At 42.3% G+C, this 27,922-nt stretch overlaps 1 protein-coding gene across 1 annotated transcript in view; it reads right to left on the bottom strand.

Annotated features, from left to right (window-relative positions):
• The window catches only part of LOC130493042 (protein PHTF2-like), a 55,281-nt gene that overhangs the window by 12,539 nt on the left and 14,820 nt on the right, over nt 1-27,922 (bottom strand). The window contains exons 2-9 of the mRNA XM_056866822.1: nt 25,988-26,057; nt 23,071-23,229; nt 21,798-21,963; nt 21,031-21,195; nt 15,580-15,781; nt 3,294-3,452; nt 1,811-2,029; nt 1,502-1,630 (exon numbers count right to left, since the gene is read on the bottom strand). Coding sequence (XP_056722800.1) covers nt 1,502-1,630; nt 1,811-2,029; nt 3,294-3,452; nt 15,580-15,781; nt 21,031-21,195; nt 21,798-21,883 — 960 coding nt within the window. The 5' untranslated portion in view covers nt 21,884-21,963; nt 23,071-23,229; nt 25,988-26,057. The remainder of the gene's footprint in view (nt 1-1,501; nt 1,631-1,810; nt 2,030-3,293; nt 3,453-15,579; nt 15,782-21,030; nt 21,196-21,797; nt 21,964-23,070; nt 23,230-25,987; nt 26,058-27,922) is intronic.

Below are 27,922 nucleotides of genomic sequence, written 5' to 3'. Positions count from 1 at the left end.
CTGCAAAAGCACAAAGGTAGAAGATGGAGGGACACTGGGCCACACACCAATCAGAGCAGATTAGCTGAAGGAGAACAGGTCATTGCTGGGAAAGGCCAAAGGAAGTACAAGGCAAATTTCACCAGAAGAGAAGAACCCAGAAGTGATCAAATCATAATTTAGCAACTCCAATAGTTACACCAGTGTGTCTGTTGCCACAAAAGATTATTCCCTGTCACTATTAGCATATTCTTTGCATTCATAAAAGTTACTATTAAGAGCAATCTAGCACTCCACTGTCAGATTTACTTGTGGACCCAAGATTCTGCCAGCTTTTTTTCTATCCTTTTAAATCTATTTATAAATCAAAAAGAAAAAACCATACTATGGCCCAGTCAACTCTTTTCTTTCAGAACCCCACCTGCCTGCTTTATAACTGTGGGAAGAATCCTTCCCCAAAGGTGTGCTTATGAACTCTTGGATGCCTTTTATGTCTCAAGACCTGATCAGGACTCTGAGCCCTCCCTTTCCTTCCGCTGGGGATTTACCGGTACTAGCTGCCAAGATGCAACCACTATTACATTCTCTGCTGGACTGCAACATCAGATTCTCCAGTTCTCTCTCCCTTTCACCTATCCCCTCAAGCTCACTCCTCACTAATCATATGTGTAAGTAGGGCTACTTGCTCACCTTCTCAGTGCTCTCTTGTCCTAGTCAGCTCATTTCTCCATTTTAACACTTCATAGGCTCTCTCCCCAATAAATCTTCGTTCCAATTTACATCCTATATATTCTTGGTGCATCCGTATAAACCTTCCAACCCTATGATAGCCTTACCACATAGTCTAACATCCTGATTACTGCCATGTGGATCAGTGCTCTGAATGGGTGTTGAGTTGCTGTTAGGAGACACTTGAGAGTAATGATCCCATTTTGCTTTGGATAGTGTTAAAATCTGAGCCAGCGTATCTAGTTAAGACTGGAGTCAGAGGACAGGAAGTATGTCTACACTGAGTCTGAGACTAGCTTTGTGATGTCAACTCTGCTTAGAAAACTGAGTCATATTCATTGATGGCAGCATCTAGTTTCACTGACACAAGCAAATAAACTTGCTCAAAACAACTACTTCTGACTGATAAAAACCAAAGCGATGCTTTAACTTTTTATACTGACCAGTAATAGTTATCTGTTATGATTTAAGTGAGGCAATGCTGGGCAGATCTGCCCAACTTGGTGTGAGGAAGTGTTTTCTTGTCTTCTGCATTTATCCAGATTTATGACTGCATAAGGAACAAGACAAAACTTAAAGAACTGGTACAAGGTACAGCCATACACTTAAGAGGGCAATCCTAAGCAGGTCTACTCAGAAGTAAGTCCCATTTTATTCAATGGGGCTTACTCCCAGGTAAATGTCTGTAGGATTGCAAGCTTTAATCTGTGAATTATTCAGAGAAACAAAAAACATATCTACCTTGAGATAAAGATTGTTTTAAATCCAGACTATTGAATTAAAATATACTCACCCTGTTCATTATCATGCCACTGATTTCAAGCACCGACATATCAGCTTTTTTGCAGTCATTACCTTCCCAAACGATTGCACTCACTTTTTCCAGCCCAGGGTTAGAACTGTGGAACCAGGGCAAATGACTCTGCCAATAAAATAAAAGGTATTCGGTGATATAGTGAGTTCTATATATATGACAAACAATAAATCAGCTGTACTTCATCATGAGAACTTGTGCCCGTGTCAGTAACTGTATTTAATTCAATTTTCTGCCACAGTTCTGGCAGATTTGGCAAATTGCAAAATGACATCTCATTGCACCAACCTGATGAAATGGATCATCTCTATACTCTTTCTTCATACATGAATTAACTTGAGAGTTTTCAACATCTGTTTCACTGGTACAGGATGAACGGCACTCTGCACAATGTAACAAGTCTTCCCACAATACGTCTTCTGTCTCAGACTCTGGCCTTGTGCTCTCTGAATCTTGTCGGGAACTTGAACACCGTGAACTACAACTAGTGCCTGATTTAGGGATATCCTGGAAGACATATGTTACATATTCACTAAATGCTGAAGACCATCTTGTTCTAATTATGTAATCAATAACCAACGCAAATAACCATCAGGAACATACTTAGAGGCCCTTTTGTAAAAGTAAAAATTTTCCTTCATTAAAGGAAACATTTAGAATTTGAATTAGGAGAAACATTGTTTTAATTATACGTAAAAAAGAAGTAAACCCACAACAGGATGAAAGTAATGACTATTCATATGAATAGTAGAGTACATGGTTATATACTACCCCCCCCCCCCAAGGATACTGCTAACTCACAAAGATTTTATCCCCTGGTAATAAGATGATGGGAAGAAAGTAGAAAGGATCCCCTGGACTGGGTGTTTCTCTGAATGGCCAGGAAGCCTCTAGCTACTATGAGGCAAAAAAAGGGGTGCTACCACCAGAAATTTTCTAGATGTCGAGGCTTAACTTAAGGCCTACCCCTCCCCACAGTTTAAGATGGCAACAAATGGTCACAGTCCTACCTATAACCTGAGAAGGGCCTAGCTGAGGCTCATTGCAAAAGGGGGAAGAAAGAGTGGAGGGGAAATAAAAAGTAAAAGAAGAAAGGCCTGGATAATGGCAAGGTTGAACTCACTGGAGCTCATCTAGAATGAGCTGCTACACTGCAAGAAAAGACAAGTCTGGAAGTAGGAAGGGATTCCTCCATTCTGAGAAAAGAGATCATGATAGCCCTGCCCCCTAACTGGACCAGACACGTCAACTGAAGGATAACAAGCATGAGCAACTCGCAGGACATGAGATATATTTAAAAAGGAAAGAAAGAGGTGCTCTGAAAAGAATACCTCTAATTTATTCACTTCAAACATTTATATCCTGCCTTTCCACCATACAGTGCGCAAAACAGAGAACAAATATTTAGTACACAAGACAAAAATATAGAAACACATCAAAGTAAGAAAATTCCAAACAAAACAGCAGTGAAATAAGATATAAAGCAGCAGAACTAACATCAAGGTATCACTGACATCTCTTACAAATAAAAGAATCCAAATAGGATTATAAAAAGGTGATGCCAAAATGAACTATGAGAATGTGCCAAGTGAATGCTCCTAGGGAGGCTATGCTCAGTGCCACCACTGACAAGGTCCTATTCTTGGTAGCTATCAGCATTACCTCCATGTACAACCTCCATGTACAACAGGCAGCCATATATGGACAAGGGCAGTAATATACATATTACTGCTTCCATAAAACCTGGTTTGGAACCAGGGCAAGAGCTTACCTCTACGGGATAATGTTTCTTATAATGATGGGACTTTCTGTTTCGAAATGCACAATCGTTGGAAGCACGTTCCGCATTACGACGCAAGTGATAGCCAGCTTCCGGTCCCTCCTCGCTTGAAACTTCATCAGACATGTTTGCAACTGTTCTGTGAGGGTCCTAGGGCAATTAAGAGTCAGCTGCTAGTAAAAGTTACGTTGCTTTTATTCTAACCATAGATTTGCAAGTACTGCAATTAATTTCTGGATATTTTAAAATTATAAAATGATATAAACAATATTCTCCCTCCAGCAGGCAACGAGTCTCACAGAAATGGATCGTTTGTGCACTATTTAAAAACTTCAATGTACAACTATTTAAAAACTTCAGTGCACAATTCGTCAACTCAACAAGTATCTTTTGGTACTGCAATGTTTGTACAGCACTCTAGAATGTCCATCTGTACACACTAACAGTGAACTGCACAATGAGAAGAAAAAAGCAGTAGGAAAAACAGTGTTGCTCTTACCTGTAACTGTTGTTCGTTGAATAGTCTTCTGTGCGGGCACACATGGGACTGCGCTTGCGCAGGCCAGCCACGGAGAAGATTTCCAAGCTTCCAGAAGAGTTAGTTCCCTAGGAGCGCTCCCCTCCCCCCGTCCACAACCAAGCCTTAACGGCTTTTCCCGCCCAGCGGTCCCGCCCAGCGGACACATCCCTCAGTTCTCCGTTCACGGGGAGTGTACACTCTTTTAAGGTGACAGCCCACTGAGGGGAAGGAGGGAGGGATGTGTGCCTGCACAGAAGACAATTCAACAAACAACAGTTACAGGTAAGAGCGACACTGTTTTTCGTTTTCATGGCTTCTGTGCAGTCCCACATGGGAGAATAGCAAGCTTACCAGTAAAGGAGGCGGGGATGAGCTGTTCAACAAAATAACTTGTTTAATACTGCTCTTCCCACAGCTGCCTTGGATCTGGAATCGACATCGACAGCGTAGTGCCAGATGAAGGTGACCGGTGTAGACCATGTCGCTGCTCTGTAGATCTCCTAAATACTGAGGATAGAGGAGAATGCCGCCAAAGCAGCTATTGCACTAGTGGAGGGAGCATGGACCTGAAGCAGACACTCTACTCCAGCAGAGGCATAAGCCAGTCTGATCGCTGAGACCACCCAACGGGACAGTGACTGCGTGGAGACCACTTTCCCCTTGTTGGGACCTTTAAAACAAACAAAGAGGTTATTATCAGTTCTAAACGATTTCGTTCTTCCCAAATAAAACAATAGAGCCCTGCGGATATCCAGAGTGTGTAGCTGTTTATCAGCAGGTGACTCCGGGTTAGGGAAAAATATTGGTAACACTATATCCTGAGATAAATGAAACTTAGAGACAACTTTAGGTAAATAGGACAAACTGGGTTTTAGCACCACCCTGTTCGGGAAAAATCTGGTGAATGGAGGATCACACCAGAGGGCCCTGAGGTCACTCACCCTCCTTGCCGATGTTATGGCAACTAGGAATGCCGTCTTATAAGACAAGAAGGCTGGGTCACATGAAGCCATTGGCTCAAAAGGCTTAGACATTAAATGAGCCAGTACTAGTGAAAGGCTTCACTGATGTAAAGGGACTCGCACAGGTGGATACATATTGGCTAGGCCCCTCAAGAACTTCTTACAAAGTTTATAAAGGAAGAATTTATTCCGTCATGGAATGCAGATATTGCTGCCAGGTGTACCTTGACAGAAGAATTGGAAAGATTGCCATCCTTTAGGGATAGCAAATATTCAAAAATCACAGGTAAGGGACATTGCTGGGATACCACTCCCTTGGGTAATGCCCACTTAACGAACCTATCCCATTTGAGGATGTATGACCTACTGGTAGATGGTTTTCGTGATTCCAACAAAACCTGCACTACTCTATCAGGCCACTTAGTCACCATGTGACCCTCCAAGCTGCTAGATGGAGTGCTTGAGGGTTGTGATGGAGGACGGGTCCCCTGTGGAGAAGGGATTGTGACTCTGGGAGGCTGATGTAATGCCCCAGCAACATCTTCCAAAGAACCGGGAACCATGGTCTCTTTGTCCAAAAAGGTGCTACTATTATTATGTTTGCTCTGTCTAATAACACCTTTCCCAACGCTCTGGTGATGAGAGGGACGGGAGGAAAGACGTACAGCAGTGGACCTGACCAAGTCAGTTGGAAGGCGACTCCTAGAGACGCTGCATCGACCCCCGCCCTGGAGCAGAATTGGGCACACTTTGTGTTGTGAGCTGAGGCGAATAGATCCACACTCGGCCACCCCCAAAGATTGAAAATGAGGTGGATAAATGAGTTGTGGAGGGACCATTCGTGGTCTGTCGAAGTGTCCCTGCTGAGGGCATCTGCTGCACAATTTGCTAGGCCAGCCACCTTGGTGAAGATTCTAGGTGCTGTAGCCAGACCGAAGAGCAACACATTGAATTCGTATACTGTGTTAAGACACGTGAAATGTAAAAAATTCCTGCAGTCTTTGTGGATTGCCACATGGAAGTAAGCGTCCTTCAGGTCCAAGACCGAGAACCACATGTGCTCCGTCAAGAGTGGTAGGAGGTCCTGCAGAGACAACATCCTAAATTTTCTCACATGAATAAATCAGGTCTCGCAGGTCTAGTATAGGCCGTACCCCACCACCCTTCTTGTCTACAAGGAAGTACTTAGAATAAAAACCTAATTGAGAGTTGCTGGGCGAAACAACCAATATAGCCCCCTTCTGTAGCAAATTCTGAATTTCTGAGACAAGCTCAGCAGGTTCAGGTGTCCTTCGTAAAGGGGGAGGAAAGCAATTAGGAACTGAGAGGAATACAATGTAATAACCCTCACAAACTATATTCAAGACCCATGAGTCGGAAGAAATGTAAAGCCATTTACTGAAAAAAGAACACAGTCTATCCAGGAACATGTGAACAACATTAACAGAACTCAGTCATGCGAAACCCTTCTTGGTCCCCTGATCATTAGGGGAATATCCTCCTCTCTTCCCCTTATCCCTTGGGGTGAATCTTTTCCCTGGTTGGGGTAGGAATACGGGCGGGACTGGGCCTGTTGTCCCATGACTGGGCCCATGAATTCCCCCTATAGGGCCTGTACTGGTGATATCCCTGCCTCTGGTAGGGCCTGGATTTGAAGGACGGTGCAGACTGTTGAATTACCCCCAGGGATTTAGCCGTAGCCTTTTGTTTCCTCAGGTTATGCAGGGTTTCATCAGTCTGTTCAAAGAACAGTGCCTTGCTGTCAAAGGGGAGATCTTCCACCCTTTCTTTAACAACAGCTGGGAGTGAGGAGGAGCGAAGCCACGAATGCCTCCTAAGAGCAATACTGGTATTCATGGCTCTTCCTGAGCAATCCGCCATGGGGCGAGATGCTGCAAGCTGGTGTTTCCCTAGCCTTTGGCCCTCTAACTGAAGGACCTTGAGAAGGATCTTCTTTTCCTCTGGGAGGAACTTCAATAACTCAGAAGTTCTATCCCACAAGGCCATTTGGTAGCAGCCCATTAGGGCCCCAAAATTAGAGATGCGTACCTCCAGGGCAGCCGAAGAGTACACCTTTCTCCCCAGACCATCTAGTTTACGTCCTTCCTTGTCTAAAGGAGACGAGTGTACCCCTGATTTGTACTTGGCCGACATCACTTCAGTGATAATTGAGTTAGCCTGAGGATGCTTGAAAAGAAAATCGCAGCCGTCCTCCGCTACCTTATATAAATTTTCTATTTTTTTAATAGAGGCCACGACCGAAGCTGGCCTCTGGCAGCTCACCATGATGACATCTCTGATGCCCTGAAGGAGCAGGAGTTTAGGGAGACCAGAATCAGGGCTATATAAAACACCCATGATAGGGTCAGCAGGCCTCAGATCTGACTGGACCACCTCAATATTAAGTGACTTAGCCATCCGGATAAGCTGCTCAGAGAACAGTTTCAGGTCCTCTGTGGGTGACACTGGCGTGGGATCCCCCACGGCGTCATCTGCCGAGGGAAGGGAGGTGTCCTCTGAACCCAGCTCCAAAGGTCAGCTCGCCCTCTTCTTCAGTGTCCAGCGACACTTGCCTAGAAAGAGGTGTTGACGCCATGGCTACCATCGGTGCCGACATCGACGTCGATGGTAGGGGCCGAGCCAGACAAGGTTGTGCTTCAACATCCCCATGGTGTCGAGAAACCGGCTTCGAAGGTAACGCGGACTCTTCATGGCGCCGAACTTGGTCGACGTCGGACCGTTTAGATTGGGCTCTCGGCATCATGTATGGAGTCGATTGGCCAGGCCAGCTCTGGCAGCGGGGATCGACGTCATGGGGACTGTAGTCACCAAAGCCATACCCCAAGTAGAATGGAGGAGGATAGTACCCGTAAGGCATCCAAGGCTGCTGGAGACACTGGGGTCTGCGGGATAGCAGAGGTCCTGCAGAGGTCCCTTCGTCTCCGGACGAAATGATCTCAGGGATGTCTATTTCTTCCTCATCCGAGGATGAAAATTCTACCTCGACCCCAGATGGAGAAGACTCGAAGACTCCCCTCGAGATCTCAGGGATGATAAGGACCTCTTGGACTTTTGTTTGTTTCTTTGAGGGGGATTCAGACGCAGCCCTCTGGCCCTTCAGAGGCTCCTGCAATCCCCTTAGTGTTGGAGGAGAGAGAGGTTTGGGGACCTTCAGGGGTTGTCTTATCTCCTGCCTTCTCAGGACGAAGAGATACTGCGTAAAAAGCTGCCTTAAGTTTTTTAGCCCTGTCCTTATGACATTTACAAGTGAAGCAGGCACAAGCTCTGCAGGAAGCAACAATATGCCCCTCACCCAAGCAGAGCAGGCAATCGGCATGCTCATCTGTTGTGGCCATCTTCGTACCGCAGCTATGGCATTTTTTAAACAGGGCCATAACTAGCTCTCTCTCTCTTTTTACGTAAAGAATAAGGAACTGACCGTGAAAATAAGCGCCGACCTGAAGAGATCGATGTGGAAAAATCACGGTAAGTGTGGAAGTTGTGTGTTCTCTCAGCGGCGGCAGAACAAGAACTGAGGGAAGAGTGCTCCTCACCCCCCGTCACGTGACCGCTGCGCGGGAAAAGCCGTTAAGGCTTGGTCGCGGACAGGGGGAGGGGAGCGCTCCTAGGGAGCTAACTCTTCTGGAAGCTTGGAAATCTTCTCTGTGGCTGGCCTGCGCAAGCGCAGTCCCATGTGTGCCTGAAACAAACATAACCACATTAGTTCCTCTGGGTTGCTTGCCAACTCTCTTCCAAGTCGAGGACTTGCATGTGCTCAGTTTTGTTTTTTTGGGGAGCTAGCATTTTTATGTGCCACAGAAAGAGAGAGCTGAAAATGGGAATATTCCTGTTCATATGGTTACTAGTTGTTCACTTTTTTTTTTTTTTTTACAAAGGTTAGTAAAGACACTATGCTAAACATATCCAACAGCAAAACTGAATACATGCAGGAGATTCTTGGCTTGGATAATAACAGTTGTTGAAGCAAGCCAAGATGGCAACAGCAGCTCTCTTTCAGAACATCAGGAGCAGTAGTGTTTCCTATAAGAATTAGAGCAGACCACAAACTATAACATAGTTGCTAAATCAAAAATTTTAAATGATACTACTGCATTACTGTTGTTTCTACTATTTTTAATATTAGAAAGCTGAAACATTTTGAATCAAGTAGAACCCATACTGCTCCATACTTTTCCAGTATTCTGAAGTGAGGGGTAAACCTTGCAAATGAACGTTATAAAATTATTAGCTGTCTAGCTCGCCTTTCCTCAAAGGAACTCAGAGCAATGGTACCAAATTGTTCCCAATTCAAAATGGCTTCAGAAAATGGCCTTTACACATTCCATGCTGTAAATAGAAGCCATACCCCATTATCTGCCACAGAAAGAATCCCTGGGTTGGAGCAGAATAGCAGTCACTGAAACAAATTTTATGAACTCCCACCACCAGCAGCTGTGGACGATCCCTGAGGTGGTGTTGGGGTCTGCACTGGGAGAGGTGAATTTTCCACTGGCGAAAAATAAATATGATCCACAAGATATTTATGAAATGCAAAAGGAGAAGAGGTCTCTTAGTCTATGCTGATTTATTATGCCCCTCAAAATTCTGTTGTTCCAAAAACTGGGGATGGCGATCCAAAGGAAGTTGACAATTTAAAATTGTGGCAGGGCAATATTACTAACTTGTTATAGAAACCAATTTCTCCTGGTTTCATTTTAGTTAGAATGTTTATAACGAATGCACTTTTTAATCCTGCCTTCTCTCTTATGAACTCAGAGTAAAAGCATGGCTTTTCCTTCATTTTTTTTTTAAATCATCAGAATAACATAGTTAAATAGTTTAGGCTGGTAGAAGATAACTGGACAAAGATCTCCAAGTGAGCTTCCTGGTAGTGTGGGGGTTTGAATCTAGATCTCTCCAGCCCCAGCTCAACACTGTCGTCATGACACACTACACTGCAGGAAAGCACTCAAGGAGGAAGAATTCAACCCTATGGTTACAATATGCATCCAATAGCTAATTCTGAACATGGTTCCATTAGTAAATCTACATTATGACATGGATCCAGACTTAATTTTCTGTTAATTGGGGTGGGGTGGGGTAATTTCCTCCAAAGCCCTTTTCCAACTTTTTTTTTGCCATCAAGTAGGGTTTTTGAGGCAAGAGAGATTCAGAGGTAGCTTCCCATTTCCTGCCTCCACGTCACAGCCCTGGTATTCCTTGGAGGTCTTCCTTCCAAATATTAGCCAGGTCGACCCTGCTTAGATTCTGAGATCTGGCGAGTTCAGGCTAGCCTGGGCTATCCAGGTCAGGGCAGTGCTTACTTAGGGCAGGGGGGGGGGAAACACACACTTAATGGAGGATGTTCCATCCATTTCGGACTGATTATTTTTTTAGTGAGCTGCCATGTTTATATAATTGCTACTGTTTATTTTTATTTATTCCAGAGGCAGAGAGAGAACTGAGCGAAGGAGCACGCTCCAAAATTCTCAAGCTTCTAAGTCCCTCCATGGCAGGCCTGCACAATAACCCATGTGTGACTGAAGAAGTACCATGACAATGAACAGTGTAAAGAGAAGATCCAAATCTCCCTCCCCTGCTTGGAGCCTTTAAATTCAAAAATTTGAACTATGATCAGCTGCCATTTTGGGGATTGCACAGCAAGCCCAGTAAGCATTACTAGGGCAGGCAGTGAAGACAGGTGCCAGTGGAAAGAAATTGGGTAGCAGATAGGACTGGATGACTGGCTGGCAGGGATGGAACAAGTTGGATGGCTACAGAAGCCACTGCCAGACACAGAAAAAGGAGGCTATGAACAGCACTGCTACATCTTTCTCCATTCCCCAACCATTGCTGCTATGCCCTGCCTCCCCCAAGGACAGAAGGGGGCCAGGAGACATCCGGCCGCCTAACGCACAGGTAGATACCCTGCCGGATTTGTTAGAGCCTGTGGCAGGCTGGGCCTTGGAGTTTCCCTGGCTAATAGTTTTGGGGGACTTCATGCCAATGCCACACCTTCATCACAGGCCCTGGACCTGGTGTCATCCATGGCGGCACTAGGGCTCTCCCAACTTGCTTCGAGTCCCACACACCAAGCAGGATCTTTGGGTCTGGGTTTGGCATGGGTCTGATGCCAAAATAGGAAGTTCCATGGTCAGACCTGCCTGGTGGAATAGTCTCCCTAATGAAATCAGGGCCCCGCGGGATCTTCCAAGAATTCCGCAGGGCCTGCAAGACCGAGCTATGGTTAAGGCCAGCGACGGTTCTCCCTACAAATACTGGCCTCCCTAATCCCTCCTCCTCCCCCGCTGCTGAGCACCTTCCCCCATTTTGGGGGGCGGTCAGATACATCAGCCCAGCTGCAGACGTCTATTTTGTGATTTTAGCGTCATTAGGGGGATATTATTATCCCTTATTTATTAGAATTAATTTGGGATATTTTTAAAGGGTATTTAAAATTATATTTAATGTTTTATTGGTTTTTATTATATTCTGGATTTTGTAAGCCGCCCTGAGCCTGGCCTTCAGGTCTGGGAGGGTGGGGTAAAAATGTGATGAAATAAAATAAAAAAAATCTTCCCTTTATCCCCTACCTGCAAGTTTCTTCCAGACCCCTGCTTGTGCAGTTCTAATTCATTTGGTTTACACAGAAAACTTGAAACTTCAGGTAAGATTTCCCCCTATGCTATTCTGTGAAAAAACACAATACCATAGAGGAAAATCTTACCTGAAGTTTCAAGTTGTCTTGATTGGCTGACATAATGTTTTAAACCAGAGCTTAGATGTTCAAAACCAACAGATTGTAGAGCACCATTATAAAGGATGCCGTGGTACTTACCGTGAAGGCTCTTTCTCTTCCGAGGCGAAGGGCATCTTATGATTGGGTGTTTTCCCGCTGCTTCCAGGAGGCAGGACCAAAGGAAACTTCCTGTCTCCTTGGCGGGAAGACCGCCCACTATCCTCAGTTACTGGCTTGCCTAGCTCCTAGAGAAGTGCTAAACAAAACTGAGAACAGAACACATGTAAGGGAGGAAACAGGAGTGTTTAAAACATTGAACAGTGAATGACCCCGGAGGGTTAAATGGTAACTGGGCCGCCAAACGGGCAAAAAAAACTTGAGAACTATAGGCCCATAGGAAGGTCATCTGGTCTAAGGACCACTCTCCCTCTTCCACTGTCTGTCGACTTAGCCAGTCCGCTTGTGAGTTCAGGACTCCGCTGATGTGCTCCGCCTTTAAGGATTGCACGTTGGCCTGTGCCCACTTGAAAATCAAGGACGTCTCCTGGTGAAGGGCCGAGGACCTGGTCCCTCCCTGCTTGTTGATATATGCCTTCGTGGTCATGTTGTCTGAGCGCACGAGGACGTGATGGTGTTGAATGTCCCTTGAGAACGCCCGCAAGGCTAGCCGAACCGCCCGCAGCTCCAGAAGGTTGATGTGGAGCTTCTTCTCCTGTGGTGACCAACGACCTTGCGCTACCTTGGAGTTGAGGGTCGCTCCCCAACCTTCTAGACTGGCGTCCGTGAACACTTGAAGCGGATCCTCGTGGAGGTATTTCAGAGCCTTTCCCAGATTGGATGGGTTGGTCCACCACTGGAGGCTGTGTTTCACAGAGAATGGCAGTTGGATTAGTTTGTGTGTCTTGCGGATTATGTGGCTTTGAAAAGGCCGGAGCAGCCACTGGAGTGGGCGGAGGTGGAACCTTGCCCATGGAATAATGTTTATGCATGAGACCATGTGACCCATGAGTTTTGCTAGCGCCTTTAGACTGGATCTTTTGTTCAGTATAGTGGCTCTGGCTAAGGTGATTATCTTGTGGATTCTTTTCGGTGGCAGGGAAAGGCTGTTCATGATTGAGTTTATATGGACTCCGAGGTGGATGATGTTCTGGGAGGGTTCCCGTGAGCTCTTCTCCAAGTTGAGGACGTATCCATGCTCCTGAAGGATTTGTGCCACTCTCACGGTATCCACCAGGGACTGGTGGCGAGATTGTGCGCATATCAGGATATCGTCCAAGTAAGGGTGGACTTGGATAGACTCCTGCCTGAGGGTTGCCATGATGGTGATAAGGATCTTGGAGAAGACTCGGGGCGCTGAGGAAAGACCAAAGGGAAGTGCCCTGAACTGATAGTGTTCCTGGGCATAGGTAAAGCGGAGGAATCGTCTGTGAATGGGAAGGATGAGGATATGAAGGTATGCTTCTTTCAGGTCCAGCGCCGTCATGTAAGTTCCTGGTAGGAGGGATTCCACAATGGAACGCATTGTTTCCATCCGAAAACGCTTCTTCAGGATCCTGCGGTTGACAAACTTCAAATCCAAAATTGCCCTCCAGTCCCCATTTGCCTTGGGAACTGTAAAAAAGATGGAATACACTCCCTGAAACCTTTCTTGGGTTGGGACCATCTCTATGGCTGCCAGCTGTTGGAGATGGAGAATGGCCTGAAGAGTTCTTTGATGTTTCTTCCTTTTCGATGGTAGAGGAGAAGGAATGAAGCGATCCGGAGGTGGGGTAGAAAATTCCAGGAGGTAGCCCCTGGAAACAATTGGCATAGTCCAGTTGTCGGGGTTTGATTGTTGCCACCTTGTTGCAAATGCTTGCAGCCTTCCTCCGATGGGAAGGGAGCTGGAGTCATTGGGTGTTAGGTTTGGCAAACTTGTCGGACTTATCCGACAGGGTTTGCTGGCCTTGCCTAAGGATCTGCCGCCCTTACGAAAGGCTCGGGAGTTGGAGTTATTGTTGCTCCAGGACCCTTTCCGGGACTCTGACCTGTATCTGAAGGGAGCTCTGGGGGCACGAAAGGACTGATAACCGGATGGGCGATTGTCCTTTCTCAATTGCTTAGGCATCACGTGTCTTTTATCCCTAGTTTCTACTAGGATTTTGTCTAGCTTCTCGCCAAATAACCTCCCCTCTTGGATCGGATAGGCCATTAAGGTAGACTTGGCCTTAAAATCGGCGGGCCAGGCTCTGAGCCATAGTGCTCTCCTGACTGAGGTGACCGAAGCCATGGATTTTGCTGAGAAGGAGATAGCATCCAGAGAAGCATCAGCCATTAAGGACCCTATCCAGGCCAGCAACCACATGTTGGTTCTCCTGAGGGACCAGCTGGATAAGTTTCTTTATCCAGAGGTAAGAAGCTCTGGCAAAGATGGAAGTAGTTGCGTTTGCTTGGATTGCCATTGCTGCAGCCTCATGGGCCTTCCTGGTCAATGATTCTGCTTTCCTGTCTAGCTGGTCTTTGATAGAACCAGCACCATCCTCAGGAACCAGGCCGGGGTTTTGAAGGTCAATAACGGAGCCTCCACCAGGGGGACCTTGAGAAGGCTCATTGCATGAGGTGCTAGGTTGTAATTCTTTTTAACAGTACTGGGAATTTGTTTCCCTGGTGTGGGGTTATCCCATTCATCAGTAACCGCTTGCAGAAAAAATTCTGGAAATGGTACCGTGTTAGTCTGGGGCCTTTTCCTGGGAAAGCACTCCTGCACTCCCCGCTTGCGTTTTGGGGAAGGATCCTCTAAGGCTTCCTGATCCTCAATGAGGTCCAGTGCCAGAAGGGCCTTAGCTAATAGACTCTGAAAGTCCTCCCCAGAAAACAGCCTTGGCTGTTGCTCATCTGGAGGGAGGATGTCTTCGTCTGAGTCGTATTCACCTTCTTCGCGCTCCCCTAGATCCGAGGACTGACCCTCCTCCGAGGAAGGGTCCTCGTCTTGAAGCACTGTGGTCTGAACTGTGGCCTTCTTGGCAGCCTTAGTGGGCCACTTTGCAGAGGTAGAGGGGGCAGACCCCATATCCTCTATATCTGTGATAGCAGGTAGGAGGAAGAAGAGTGTGGGGAAGCCTGCTGGACTACCCAGGGGAAGGAGGGGGGAAGCCTCATCTGAAAGGCTTGGAAGGCTTGCCATTGCCTCTGTAAGGCTAGGTTGACCAGGTCACTAGCCTCCTCACTGGAAAAAGTCCGCCCCTCACCCCCAGCGCTCGAAGGGGGGGGTTGCCACCTCCCGCCTGGAGCCCTCCTACCGGTAATCCGACGATGTTCAAAGGCTGCATCAAGGTTGCAGGCTGAACTGGAGCCGTTTTGCTGGCGGACGCAGGAGCGAGCCTGGGGGAGCCAAACTTCGGCTTGTTGGAGCGCCTCTTCCTTCTCTGAGCGCCCGGGAGCGGCGCCTTCTTCGGCGCGGTTTTTCACGCCTTTTTCTTTGAAGGCGCGGGCTCCCCTTCCTCTCCCGAAAGCGCTGCCGCGGCTCCCTCCCTTTCCAATGAGCCGCCGGTGCAGTCATTGGAGGGGGCTTGGGCGGAGTGGACCAGCCCGCCAGCTTGAAAATCTTCGACGGAGAGGAGATCGTCCTCCCTCTCCGTTGTAGCGTCGGCCATGTTGGATGTGTGGCCGGCTTCTTCAGTCCCTCACTAACCCGCACTAGCAGACAGGAGGGGAGACGAAACGAGGGGGGGGGGGACAAACAAGGAAGAACAGGCACGAAGGGAAAGGTGTTTTTTTTTCCCAAAGAAATAAGCTAGAGCTAAAGAAGGTCGCTGCTCTCCGGAACAAAGCAGGACAAAAACTGAGGATAGTGGGCGGTCTTCCCGCCAAGGAGACAGGAAGTTTCTTTTGGTTCTGCCTCCTGGAAGCAGCGGGAAAACACCCAATCATAAGATGCCCTTGCCTCGGAGGAGAATGACTGAATACTGGGCTAGATGGACTTTTGGTCTGGTCCAGCACGACAAATCTTGCATCCTTATCTGCAGATGGTGACAATAAGCCATCAAAAGTATTCTAGAAAAAAATTCAGACACTCACTTTATGATGACTAGAATTATTATAGGTATTTCTGACTGTTCCTGTGCTCCAGCATGTCTCTTCTGATCTAAAAACTTCAGAGTGAGCCTCATGAAACTGTAAGACGTCTTCACTGTTTTTATTGGTCTTCTTTCCATCAAGGGAGACGTACCCATTGTCAGTCTCTGTTGACTTATCTATTGAATTCTTTGCTTTCTTTGATCTAGAGTTAACATACACATGAAGTTACTAGTTGTTTAATCCCTCCCCCTCAAATTGCTACACCACAGAAACACAATATGCATACGAAATTTAACATTTGCCACAAACCGTTCATACATTTCAGTCTATAAAACATCCTGAAAACAATTTCTATTTGATTGACTCAGGATACATTAAAAAAACTATTTTCTATCAGTTGCATGTTCTGAAAGCATAATTTTGGTCATGGCCATATATACTTGGCACTTCTTTCATTCTGCCCTCTCAGGAAATCTAACAACAAATACATGGTTCCCTTCAAATAGAATTTTTAAAATCCTGTGATCATGCTTGTCTTGCTTCTGGTCAATATTATTTAGCAACACATTTTAACAGTACCAAGGTAATAAGGCCTTTGATTACAAAAGCCCAACATATAGACAGAATTAACATTTGGCTGTAAAATTAAAGAAACTAAGCAGAAGAAACCCAGGAAGGGCATTTAATTATTTTTTTAAAAAATAGGATGAACAAAATATTGAAATGCTGCCATTTATGCAGAGTCTCACAATTTTGCTGCCTTAATAGATAATTTACATGCAGTGGCTGTGCAAAACAAATATGTAATAATTCTATATAGTTAACAGGACCTAATGCTTAGTGAATAGGACATAATGCTCGTGGAGCATATTACTTTAATCTGTTTGAATTCTATCTTTTGCCTTGATTTTGTTGTAGGATGGATCCTGTATATTTAATAATGAATAAACTGCCACAAGAGCCCCAATATGGGCTAAGGACAGAAATCTTAGAAGAGTGCGTGCCTGTTGTGGGTTATATTAGGAAGAGGACCCACCCTCCTCCCCTCAGTTTCTGATGGTTGCAGCAGCAGCATTACTACCCAGGAGGTTCTTAGAAAGGGAAGCAATGCCTCTTGCTTCCACTATCCTTTGACCACTCTGCTGTGTATGTGCTGCTAAAGAGCTAGAGAGTTCAGCCCCAAAGAATGGAAAGTAGAGGTGGTTTTGGAACTTTTCCTTCAGAAGCCTTGACTGCTGATTTTCTTTTGTCATGCAGCTAAAAGAAACCAAGAGGAAAGAGAACAGGAAGAATGAGCCTAGTTTATGTTAAATAAGACCTTTCACAAGAGAGGACCAAAATGAGCTTCCAACCCTGCCTGTCTTCTACAGGAAGCCAACCAGCTGGGAGTTGAGGACAGTCTCCTGCCCAAGTCCTAATGGTCTGTCAACCAATTTTCTAATACTGCCTCTATGACCCAGAATAGAGAACTCTATCCTGCATAGATTACATCCCTAGATAGAACGTGATATATGAGAATCCATTTTTTAAAAGCATGCTAACTTAGCTGCTTGAAATCCCTGGATGCTTTTTGCAAAAAGAAAGCAAATCTGGAAGAAACTGAGGTTCCTCCAGACAAAGCTTCTTTAGGACATGCGCTCTCCATCCCAGGCTATCCCCAACCCAGTGATAAACTCAAAACTGACAACAAATGAAGCCAATGCAACGAATGTGTATCAACTGGTCACCTGTTGATCAGTGAATTATACAAAGCAGATGCACCAACAAATGGAAAAGCAAAGACAACAAGTTTATCCAACTAATTATGGATAACTCCTAAACAGGAAGTGTGGAAAGTTATACATCTTCTTGGACACAATGCAAAGAGCTCCCCATAAGGTACAGCCATAATTGTATGCACGCTGGTATGACTTGGCTTTCTTTTGAATAGCAGCCTCCCCATACTACTGTGCAAAATGTATTAAAAACTCCCTTACTAACTGTGGACTTGACTGCTGTCAGAACTATACTACAGAGGTTCTAGTACGGACTCAAGAGCTGCAGTGTATGCTACAGAGGTTCTCTGTATTTCATCCTTCCTTATGAACCAAGAATGCTCCACATACATTTCCAATCATTCAAATAGAATGGCAGGTTTCTCTATATGATCTCAAGTTGTACAAGGGGTGTTTTTAATATTATTAACTGTCCTGGAAAACATATAATACTGAACTCTAGTACATGGCTAGTACTGTTCCAGCTACCAAAGCTTGGTATATGTATTTATTATAATTGTTAGTAATTTTGAAGAAAATGATGTACTATCCTTTAATATTTTGTTCAATACCAGTGAAGTATAACCATGAGCTGATTATCAAAAGCATTGACAAGCACCAAGTATGCTCATATCTACGTATTTATGATTTAAGATGTGTACATGAAAATGGTGCTTAATTTTGTATAGGGCCCAAATTTAAAAAAATCATTGAAAATAATTCCTGTGCCATGAATCACTAAGGCAAATATCTGGAGACTGCAGAGAGCACTTCCACTGATGCAGAAGGGGAGGAAATATATCGAAATTCTAATTTGGTTCACACCTACAGCAAAGCCAGAAGCAGTACTTGAAGCTGCTTAACAATTGTACTAGAAAAGCAATAGAGCAATTGCATGATGCTTCCCAACAGCCAGTTTCTACCACCACAGACCTTTCTGATGAAGGAAGAGAAAAATAATCAACTCACTGCCCTATTTGACATTGAAACAGGGCATTCAGTTAAAGTGGGAACAGTTAACTTCAAGTCACCATTGCTTAGCTGATAACTTAAGAAGTGTTCAGTCGTGATACAAAACTGCATGCTGAATTACTGTTGCTTGCAAACATTTTTCATCAGGACATTCCAGAAAATGCTAAACGAAATCTTCTGAGAGGTTTTTTCAGAGCTGACTTAAATTTACTATATGAAATACAGAGGAATGTGTAAATACAAGTAACACTAGTATAGTGGTAGTTATGATATCATTTCTCTTTTCTTGTGGAATTTTGGAGTTAACCAAAAGTTCACACACTTTTCAAGTATCAATCAACTCTGTTGCTTAGAGCTACTTTCATCTTGGACAGTTGAACAGTTACAGAAAACTTAGATTAACTGCTTTTTCATAGAGGTTAAGAGTTGAGATTGGCCTTTTTATCTTGCTACATCAGATATAAGTCATGCACATGCTGATTGGCTTATTAGCCCTTACGTTGATTATCTCATATTTAGTTATGAACCAATCAGTTATCTAGAGATGATCACATGACTATAGTAGATCAGATCTGGAGAAAGATAAGATTGGTATTTTTCTATAAATATGGACTCCTGTGGCAAGCAAATTAGGTCTCTCTGGATGGAAGTCTCAGAAGATTAGGTGAGAATTCTTGATGAGATATCTTGGGCTTTATGATACCTAAAAGCAGTGAGACAAGAGCTGAAACTTGATTTGCTTTTAAAACTAGATTTGCTTTTAAAACTACTACTTGCTATAATATGATTAAGCAATACTAGGGACTTTGATAATTTTAGCATTTATCTTCACAACACTACAGTAATTGTAGGATTGACTTTTTCATGCCTGTACATTTTTCTGTCTTGCTCAATAAAAAGAATATTTTATTTTCTCAATAAAAAATAAAAGCTTCTACAGGTGTTCTGTCTGGTCTGTTGGTTAATAGTTCAGAGAACTGAACTCTACCCCTTACTCTTTTTTATTAGCAGAATTAAAGGTTGTAAATCATCTTTAATTGATAAATCCTGGAGAACTTTGCTACTAAACAGTTTTGCCCAGGCAGAGCCTTTAAAACTGTTTAGTTCAGATTCTCTAACAGGATGCAGGAGGGAATCTCTTGGTACACTAGGTGTGCCATGTATAAAGTTTATTCAAAGGTGGGTAGTATTTTGTAAGACACCTGACAAAAGCAAAGGTTAAGTTTTTGCTTTGCATTTTCTTCACTGAGGTGTACAACAAACTCGACAAGCTCAACAAAAATCCCTCAGGTTGGTTCAGATTATACTGTAAAGACTTCAGCTGTGTCTCTGGGCCTTGGCGAAGAATTGAAAAATAGTTTTCAAAAAGTTTTGTATGTTACATAATTGTACTTTTTTTTTTGCATGGAAGTCATCCACAATTAAAAATGGCACAGATTCCCATTGTTCTGAATGTGCTCCATAATCAAAAAGGTCTTCAATATAAAATTTCCTGAGCCTTTCGTAGTTTTTATAAGGCCAAATACCTAACTAATTTATGTAGACTAAAAACAGAGAGGACCATTGAGACCCTGAGGTATGCTCTTAAAATGCTTGCCAGAACCCTTAAAATGCTTGCCAGAAGCAACACATCATGATTACAAAACAGTTTGAGTTTTTAGCAAACAGCATCACCAAAAGAGCACAGATATGACATATTAGTATTAATGCTAAACATACAAAATGTACACATAGTAAATGGCACTATCCTTTTCCTGATTTTTTTTTATCCAAGGAGAGTAAGAGTTTTAGATCTTGCCTGAAATTTTTTAATTAAAAATGTAAGCAATTAATCCTCATTGTTTAGCCAGATTTGTAATTCAAAATGTAAAGTGCACAATGATTTTCCTTGGCAAACTGGGTTTTAAAGCTATTAATATTAACTTAAACCAAGACTCGCATGGCTTTGAAGCAACCATCTCTCTCCTTCTCAAGCTGTTCATCAATTAAGTTTTAACAGGGATATTTTATTTCATTACAGCATAGGTCTTCAATGGATGGGAGAGGACCCATAATCCCATCAACCAACCAACCAACCTGCTAGGTTGCACAAGTAATATAGTTCATCATTTTTTTTAATTCACTGAAATCTCTGTGGGCAATTAACAGTTTGAAAAGAAGGTCTACTACTCTTCCTAGGGTAGGAAGGATTATTTATAAGCGAGATGACAAACATAAAACAATACTGAGCATCTCTCACTCAAAACTGAGGAACTGCAAACAACCAGCACACATTTAGAAACAGGCTGAGATTAAAAGTGACTTTTGAATCAGTAAGGGTTGAAGACCACTGGAGTAATGAACTGCAAATATCATAACATCAAAAGTAGACTTTGGAAAACCTACACTACATGGCAAAAAGAAACTTCAAAAGTACAGATTTATAGATTGTGTCTAAGCTTTGGCATTTGTTGTCCAAAATTTATCTCAGTCATCAGTTTTTATTGATCTACTACTTGGGTTGTTTTTGTTCTTTTTAAAGAAAGCTGCAGTTACATATTTGTATAAGGAAAACAAATGCCACAGACTGTATTTCGATAACGCTACATTAAAACAGAGTTATAAATCACAGAGATTAGGTGTGTTTAGATGGATGCACAAAAGAGGTTGAAAGTATAAATGTTTACTTGGTCAGAAAAGGGATAGTGCTTCTTTAAGACAAACATAGCCTTGAATAAATACAAACCCTGATAAAAAGAAAGCGGCATGCCAGATATCTCTGAAGAAAACGCCAATACTGTAAGAGGTGCTTGTACCGTAGGTCTGCACTGTTCCTTCCTGTGTGTTATCTGTGGTACTAGAGCCATCTCCTTCCCTATGTACTTCCAAATGTGCTGCTTTCCTTAATTTCCTTCATCAGAAGAGATTAAAAGTGGAAGATATCTTGTAAGTGTTATTCACTAGCATAACAACATGGTCAGTGTTCTTAAAAGCATGCAAAAAAAAGTGTTTTCAATCCAACCACCACTTTTGGCTTAACAAATATTTTGTTATTCTACACACAAGAGAAGTTAAAAAATTATGTCATTCATACAAACACAGGTATTTTCTTTACTGATTAGATATCATTGGCCCAGAAGAACAAAAATGCAAGCACAAGGTACATTCCTTCCCTGTTATGCAGTTTGGGCTTCTGACTAACCATTTAAACCCTGGTAGGATTCGGTTCAGTTTGTTGTGGCACCCTAAAAGATACTGATCTGCACTGGGTGCAGTTCAGTCACATCTCACAACAGTATTTACAACATACCTGTTCAACTGCTTAGGGACTACAGTTAAATCTTGTCAACAACAAAGGCAAAGAAAAAGCTTCAAAGTAAAAATATCACCCCATTCAATCTTTTAAAATGAATTCATTCCAGATTGTAATTTATTCCTTTAAAATAATAAAGATGTTTAGATTCTGAAATAAACACAAGGATTAAAGCCCCATAATCTGAAGATAACCTGTACCTTCGCCTTCTTCCTCCTGTACTTGGAGTTGGCTTGGGTGTTCTTGTTGAAACAATCTGGCAATGCACAGTTCCAAGAAGCAACATGAGCCACACTGGCCCTATCACTTCAGTCAGAGGTATACTATGTGGGCCTTCTATAGTATAGAACAATACCACTGCAGCAACTTTGGAAAGGTATAAAAAGAAAAAATAAAGAACGAGAAGTATTCGATCCACACAAATATTCATAATTTTTAAAATGACAAAGATTGTCCATTTAAAGAGCATTCCTATTGGAAATCATTACTTCTTCGTCAATATGGGCATGATCCAGCCAAAGTTAAGCATTTTTTTACTTCTATGACATTGATTTACAGCGCAGAGTTACTACATTGTACAGGATGGCACTGTTTAAGCACTTAATACTATCAATGGAATCAATGGACCTTAAAGTACTTAATTTTGATTGGTTCCTGACCAATTTGCCTAAATAAACAACTTCCTTTTAGAGATGTGCTTTAAACCCCATCGAATATAAATAACGTTTATATAATATGAATTAACATTGTATCATAATGAAATTTAGGTGCCTTCTTACAATTCACATTGTGTAGCAGCAGCCTTCAAATTCTCTGATCTCAAAAGACACCCGAAGATCATTTTTTAAAAAATCATTACAGTAATCACTTCAAAATATGACTGAAAACCTGGGCTGTCTGTCCGACACATGAATGAATTTGTGAATAGAGTATCTCTAGGCAAACTATCACTTTAAAGGAACTGTAATAATGTATACTGTAATTAACTTATTCCAGCGCTTAATATAATTATTAATTTTAAAGCAAACACTGTTGCAGATATTATGGTATTCTTTAAGAATGAATATTAGGCAGCCATGAGTAGAGCTATGGCAGTACTTACTACCCTACCACAAACAACATTGTTCATATTCTATTTTTAGATACTGCACTATATTTTACTAAGCTGCCTTAAACTTTAGAAAGGAAGTATAAAAAATACCTAAAACAACCAACCATCAGATTCCAAACTATAACCCTTTCTTGCATTAATTCCCACTCCCATTTTCTTTTCAACTTTTCTCATACTTTTTTCATTTGTGGGGTCACCATAATTTATCTTCTTTGCCCTTATTACATCTTCAGTGCCTGCTCTTTTGGGTAGACATTTTAAAGAAATAATGAAAATTCTTTATTTGAACTCAGGAAAATGAGTTGTTGTTTTGTTTTGCTATTTAATTATGATATTTGACCGACTTTGTCATCTAGTTGTACCTTGAAGAAGATAAAGGACGAGGAGCCAGAAAAAAATAACCTGTGATGTCACTTGTAGCCACCACCTGAAGAAGAATGGGAAAAAAACTACTCTAACAATTCCCTTTCGAGTCAGAGAGGTCCAAGGACTTTCAGGTTTAGCTTTAGCAAAGGCAGAACCTAAAGGAAAAACAAATTATTTAGCTGTAAAATATGAGAATTTTCCATGTCCACTTGCATAAAATACAATCCCTTTCAACATTTAAGAACAAATTAGATTTGTTCCAACAAAATATTCACATGGAATTCCATAATGACACACTTTTGGCAAAACACTTGCCCTTCATATAAGACAGCATATTTTTCCCTTCAGGAAGAAAGCATACCATGTGGAAATTGTCTCCAAGTAATAGCCACTGTAGTATGAAGTCCACAAATTATTTCTCTTGCTATAAATAGAACTCACATCTATTTAGACCATGAAAAGAATGCAAATATTTTCCCTTTGATTGGTTTGGAATCCCAAAGGACCTGCATAATTATCTGGCTGCATAATTATCTGACCACAGAGATACATGCAAAAATTCCTGTACAAGAACATTCTTATCTGAACAGAATACCCATACATATGAGGCCTACCACTTGCTTGTATGACCCTAACCTTTCCTGCCTACTTAAATCTGCTGGGGGGAGCCTGGCCGACTAAGTCCAATAGATAGTTAATGCTTCTTTGAGACGGGGTGGTTACGCCAGCCTTGAAAAAGGCTGTGGTGTAGCCACTTCTAAAGAAGCCTACCCTGGACCCAGGAGATGTCAATAACTATCAACCAGTCTCAGATGTTCCATTCTTGAGCAAGATGATTGAACAGGTGGTAGCTGGACAACTTTCAGCTTTCCTGGATTAAGTGAACTGTTTAGATCCTTTCCAATCTAGTTTTAATCCAGGTTATGGGACTTGGTCGTCCTGGTGGATAATGTGCACCAGGAGATGGACAGAGGGAGTGTGACTATATTGATTCTCTTGGGCTTTTCAGCAGCTTTCGATATCATCAATCGTGGTATTCTTCTGGACAGCCTTTTTGGGTTGGGATTGGGAGGCACTTTCTTGCAGTGGTTCTAGTCCCACCTGGAGGACAGGTTTCAGAAGGTGGTGCTGGGGGACTGCTACTCAGCCCCTTGGCCCTTGCGGGGTGCTGCAAGGTTCCATCTGGTCCCCTTATGTGCTTCAACATCTATGTGAAACCTCTGGGTGAGGTCATCTGGAGACCTAACATGAGATGGATTGACTCAACAAAGAAAGCCATGCCCCTCAGTTCACAAGACCTAAGCAAGGCTGTTAACGTTAAAGTGTTTTGGAGGTCATTAATTTGTAGGGTCACCATAAGTCAGAAGCGACTTGACAGCACTTAACACATACATATATAAATTTTGTTAAATAAAAATACTTTAAAAATCTGAGAATAGGAAAACAGTCTGGATGTGATCTTATGTTGAGATTCCCCAGGCCACACATACACTCCCCAATTGCTCTTTGACAAGATCTATAGTACTTATACAAAAGAACAAAAAACTAGGGCCCAGTTTAGAACAAAAAACTAAAAGGAAAATTTGTGTTTAGTTCTCTCAGGATCTCAACAGGCCTCATCTGAAAAAGCACTCCAGCAAATTTTCCCCTTTCCCACAAGTGACCATCTGATATGGGCTCATGCATCTTTGCTCACTTCTGATTTGCATCAATGGAGAAAGAGAAGGAATTGGTATACTGGTGTATCTTGTTAAACTGAGTACACAATTTTATACTCATCTGTTCATAGTATTACTGTGTTATCATTTACAGCATACTAAATACGACTAAAGGCAGCATTTCTAGGATGTTACATCAACTCAATGTTGGCAGGGCTAACAGTGCTCCAGGATTTGACTGTGGCTATAATTTTCAGTGCTACTGAAACCATAATCATAAAACCATAATCATGACAAGACTTATCTCACCTGTAGTCATAACCCAGAACAAATGCCTAGTCAGCACAATCTATTCCAACAGCTATTTGTGCTTTGGCTACTGTTTCTGTATTTACTTACAATAAACTGACTTTCAAGAGAAATACTAATGGAGAAAGAATTAGATAGTATCACAGATTATAATGGTGTAAGATCAGGACTGTAGCAAAGTTTACAATCCATGACTTTTAAATTTATACATACAACATAAATATGACATACATTTGAGCAGTATCCAGGATCTGACTATGGAGCTTATCCAGTTTTAACCACCATTACATAAAACGTTTTTTGTGCCAGCCCTGATTCAATACATTTTCCATCACATAAAAATGATGTGAGAAATTAAAATAGGAGTCTCTTGAGGGACCTAGGGAGTTCTTTGTGAAGGCAGTTAGTTCTTGAGAACTACCTAGGTGACCTATGGTTGCGCGGCACGACACAGAATCCAATGTGAAGCAGACTAAATGTTGAAATTAACTGAGAACAAAGGACTTTCTGACAACCATGTAAGTATGATACCTTGCTCCGACAAACAGAAAAGACTTTTTGCCTCAGGAAACTTTTTTTTTAACTTTTTACCAGCATTCTATTCTATTTGTGTTTTTTATCAGAGTCATGCAGATTACTGTTTTTTTTTTCACAGTAAAGTGAAAAATTCTATACCCAACTTGGGTCTTTCATACTCTGCCTACCAACGTGTCTGCTATGACACATGCATACCAAGATTATATCCCACTGAAACGGAGGTTCTTTTTATAGGACGTTTTCACAAGTCATATACAGCAGGTAGATCGTGGTAGCCTACTAAGATTTTCAAAAGTTCTGATCCCTTTGCATAAGAGGAACGCAGAATGGCTGGGGGGGGGGAACCTACACATTTCTGGGCCTCTCACAGATAGATATGGCATTCCATATTTAAGAAATCTGTCCTTACCTCTTACAAGATCAACATCTATGAGATCTGGCTTGACATGCCCAGTTTTCTTTGGCTTGTTCCTCAAACCCTGCAATATGTAAAGATTATTAGACCGTCATCATTTCATTTAAACAAGAATAAAGGTTAAACTGGAAATAAGGGTCAGTAACTGTATTGAACTTTTATAATTTGCAATCTGTTGCAAGAAATTTCTGATTTATACCTTTACAAATTAAAAGTACTTTTTAACAAAATAATATAATAAACATTACTGCCCCTTTTATTATGAGAACTCACCTATATAAGTAATTCAGTTCAATTATGCAGCCACATACTACATACACATGCTTGCCGGAGTTAGTAAATTACTTGCTTTGATATCTGATTGGCTTTGTCTTTTTAGTTTTCAAAGACGCATCAGCCATTAGACTTTGAAATTCAAATTTTTGTGCAGTAATAGATGCCAATTAATTACAGACTTCTTTTAGAGTGTGATGCGCCTGAACTTCTGTGTGCCTTTGACCTAGGTCTAGACATGCAGCAGACTGAAGTGGTAATAAAATGGCAGAGCACAGACAGGATTAGAATGGAATGCATCACCTCAGACTGCAGGTAAGGGATTACATATTTCAAAGATCATGAATTCTGTATAAGTGGGAAACTAGTACAGCACATCAAGGGCTAACCTGGGAACATGTCTGTGAAGTGCTAATTTTTAATATGAGGCTTTATATGAGAAAGCACTAAAAAATGCAACTTTCCTCACCAGTAGTCTGAAGTGGTGCAACCCATTCTACAACTTTAATCTGCTGCATGCGTAGACCAGGCCTAAATTAACAATAGGGCCAAGAATGAAAGTCTTGTAGTGGGGGCCTAGTTTTAAATCAGAAATCAAATCTTTAACTTCTGAGGCATAATAAATGAAAATTTACACAACTTCAGAAACAGTTCATTGTGTAAATATGCTACACAGCAGTTTGAAGTTATATGTACAAAGGAGAAGAAAATATCAGAACACACCAAGAGGCCAACTTCAGGAAAAACAAAATTAGTTTAGCTACCATTCCTCTGGACTAAAGCAACAGTCATTCCTTTCCATATGCATCCCTGGTGCCGCCTGCCTAACCTAGACCACTCAGCTCTTCCAAACCATACAACAGTCCTTGGCCATCTCAAGACTCTATGACAACCTTATAACAACTTTTTTTCAGACCACTTTACAGTCCTATCTTCTTTGGTATAAGAAGAGGACATTTGACAGTATACCACAGCAAATGGTTTTCTGCCCCATGCCATTTTTCAGTTTTTTTACAGTGCTATGAGCGAAGTAGGTAGGTTCATGCCACCATAATCCCATGGCCAGGTCTCAGAAGCCAATTTTGTTTCCTTTTGGTAATGCATGGTTCTGTGTTTCTATTATGCTTGTAGAATGAAGAGAGACCAAGGCAGAACTCCCATTTCATTTATACCTTCATGCCACAAATTCTGAAAGCAAGTAAATACAATGGAAGCTTCTACAATCCAAATCATTATGCTGTGGGAGCCAACACCCAAAATCATTATGCTGTGGGAGCTGCGTAAACAGAATTTTAAAATGTCATGTATCATCTGTTGCCCACTCTAGTCCAAAAAAACCCCTACATTTAAAAATACCTGCAGTGTTTATGAACTTGGATGCTAAAGACTGCTGCAATTAATTTCACTAAATAAATGGATGGCTTCAGGAAGTATCTAAGAGTGACTAGTTTAAAACATTTATATTGAAATATTTCAAGAATGTTTTGAGGACTATTTTAACCATTTTAAGTGGTATATGCAATAGCACAATGTGCCCACTCAGTGCTTTTTTTAGTTTTTTAAAAAAGCGCCAGTACTCATATATACGATTGCACTGATTTCTATCAATTCCCCCCCTCAATACCAAAAGGTGGTGGTACTCTGTACTGGTGAGTG

This window comes from Euleptes europaea, unplaced genomic scaffold (genome assembly GCF_029931775.1).
Source record: "Euleptes europaea isolate rEulEur1 unplaced genomic scaffold, rEulEur1.hap1 H_6, whole genome shotgun sequence".
Lineage (NCBI taxonomy): Eukaryota > Metazoa > Chordata > Lepidosauria > Squamata > Sphaerodactylidae > Euleptes > Euleptes europaea.
Note: the sequence above shows the minus strand (reverse complement) of the source record. Positions and strands in the feature narration are given on the sequence as shown.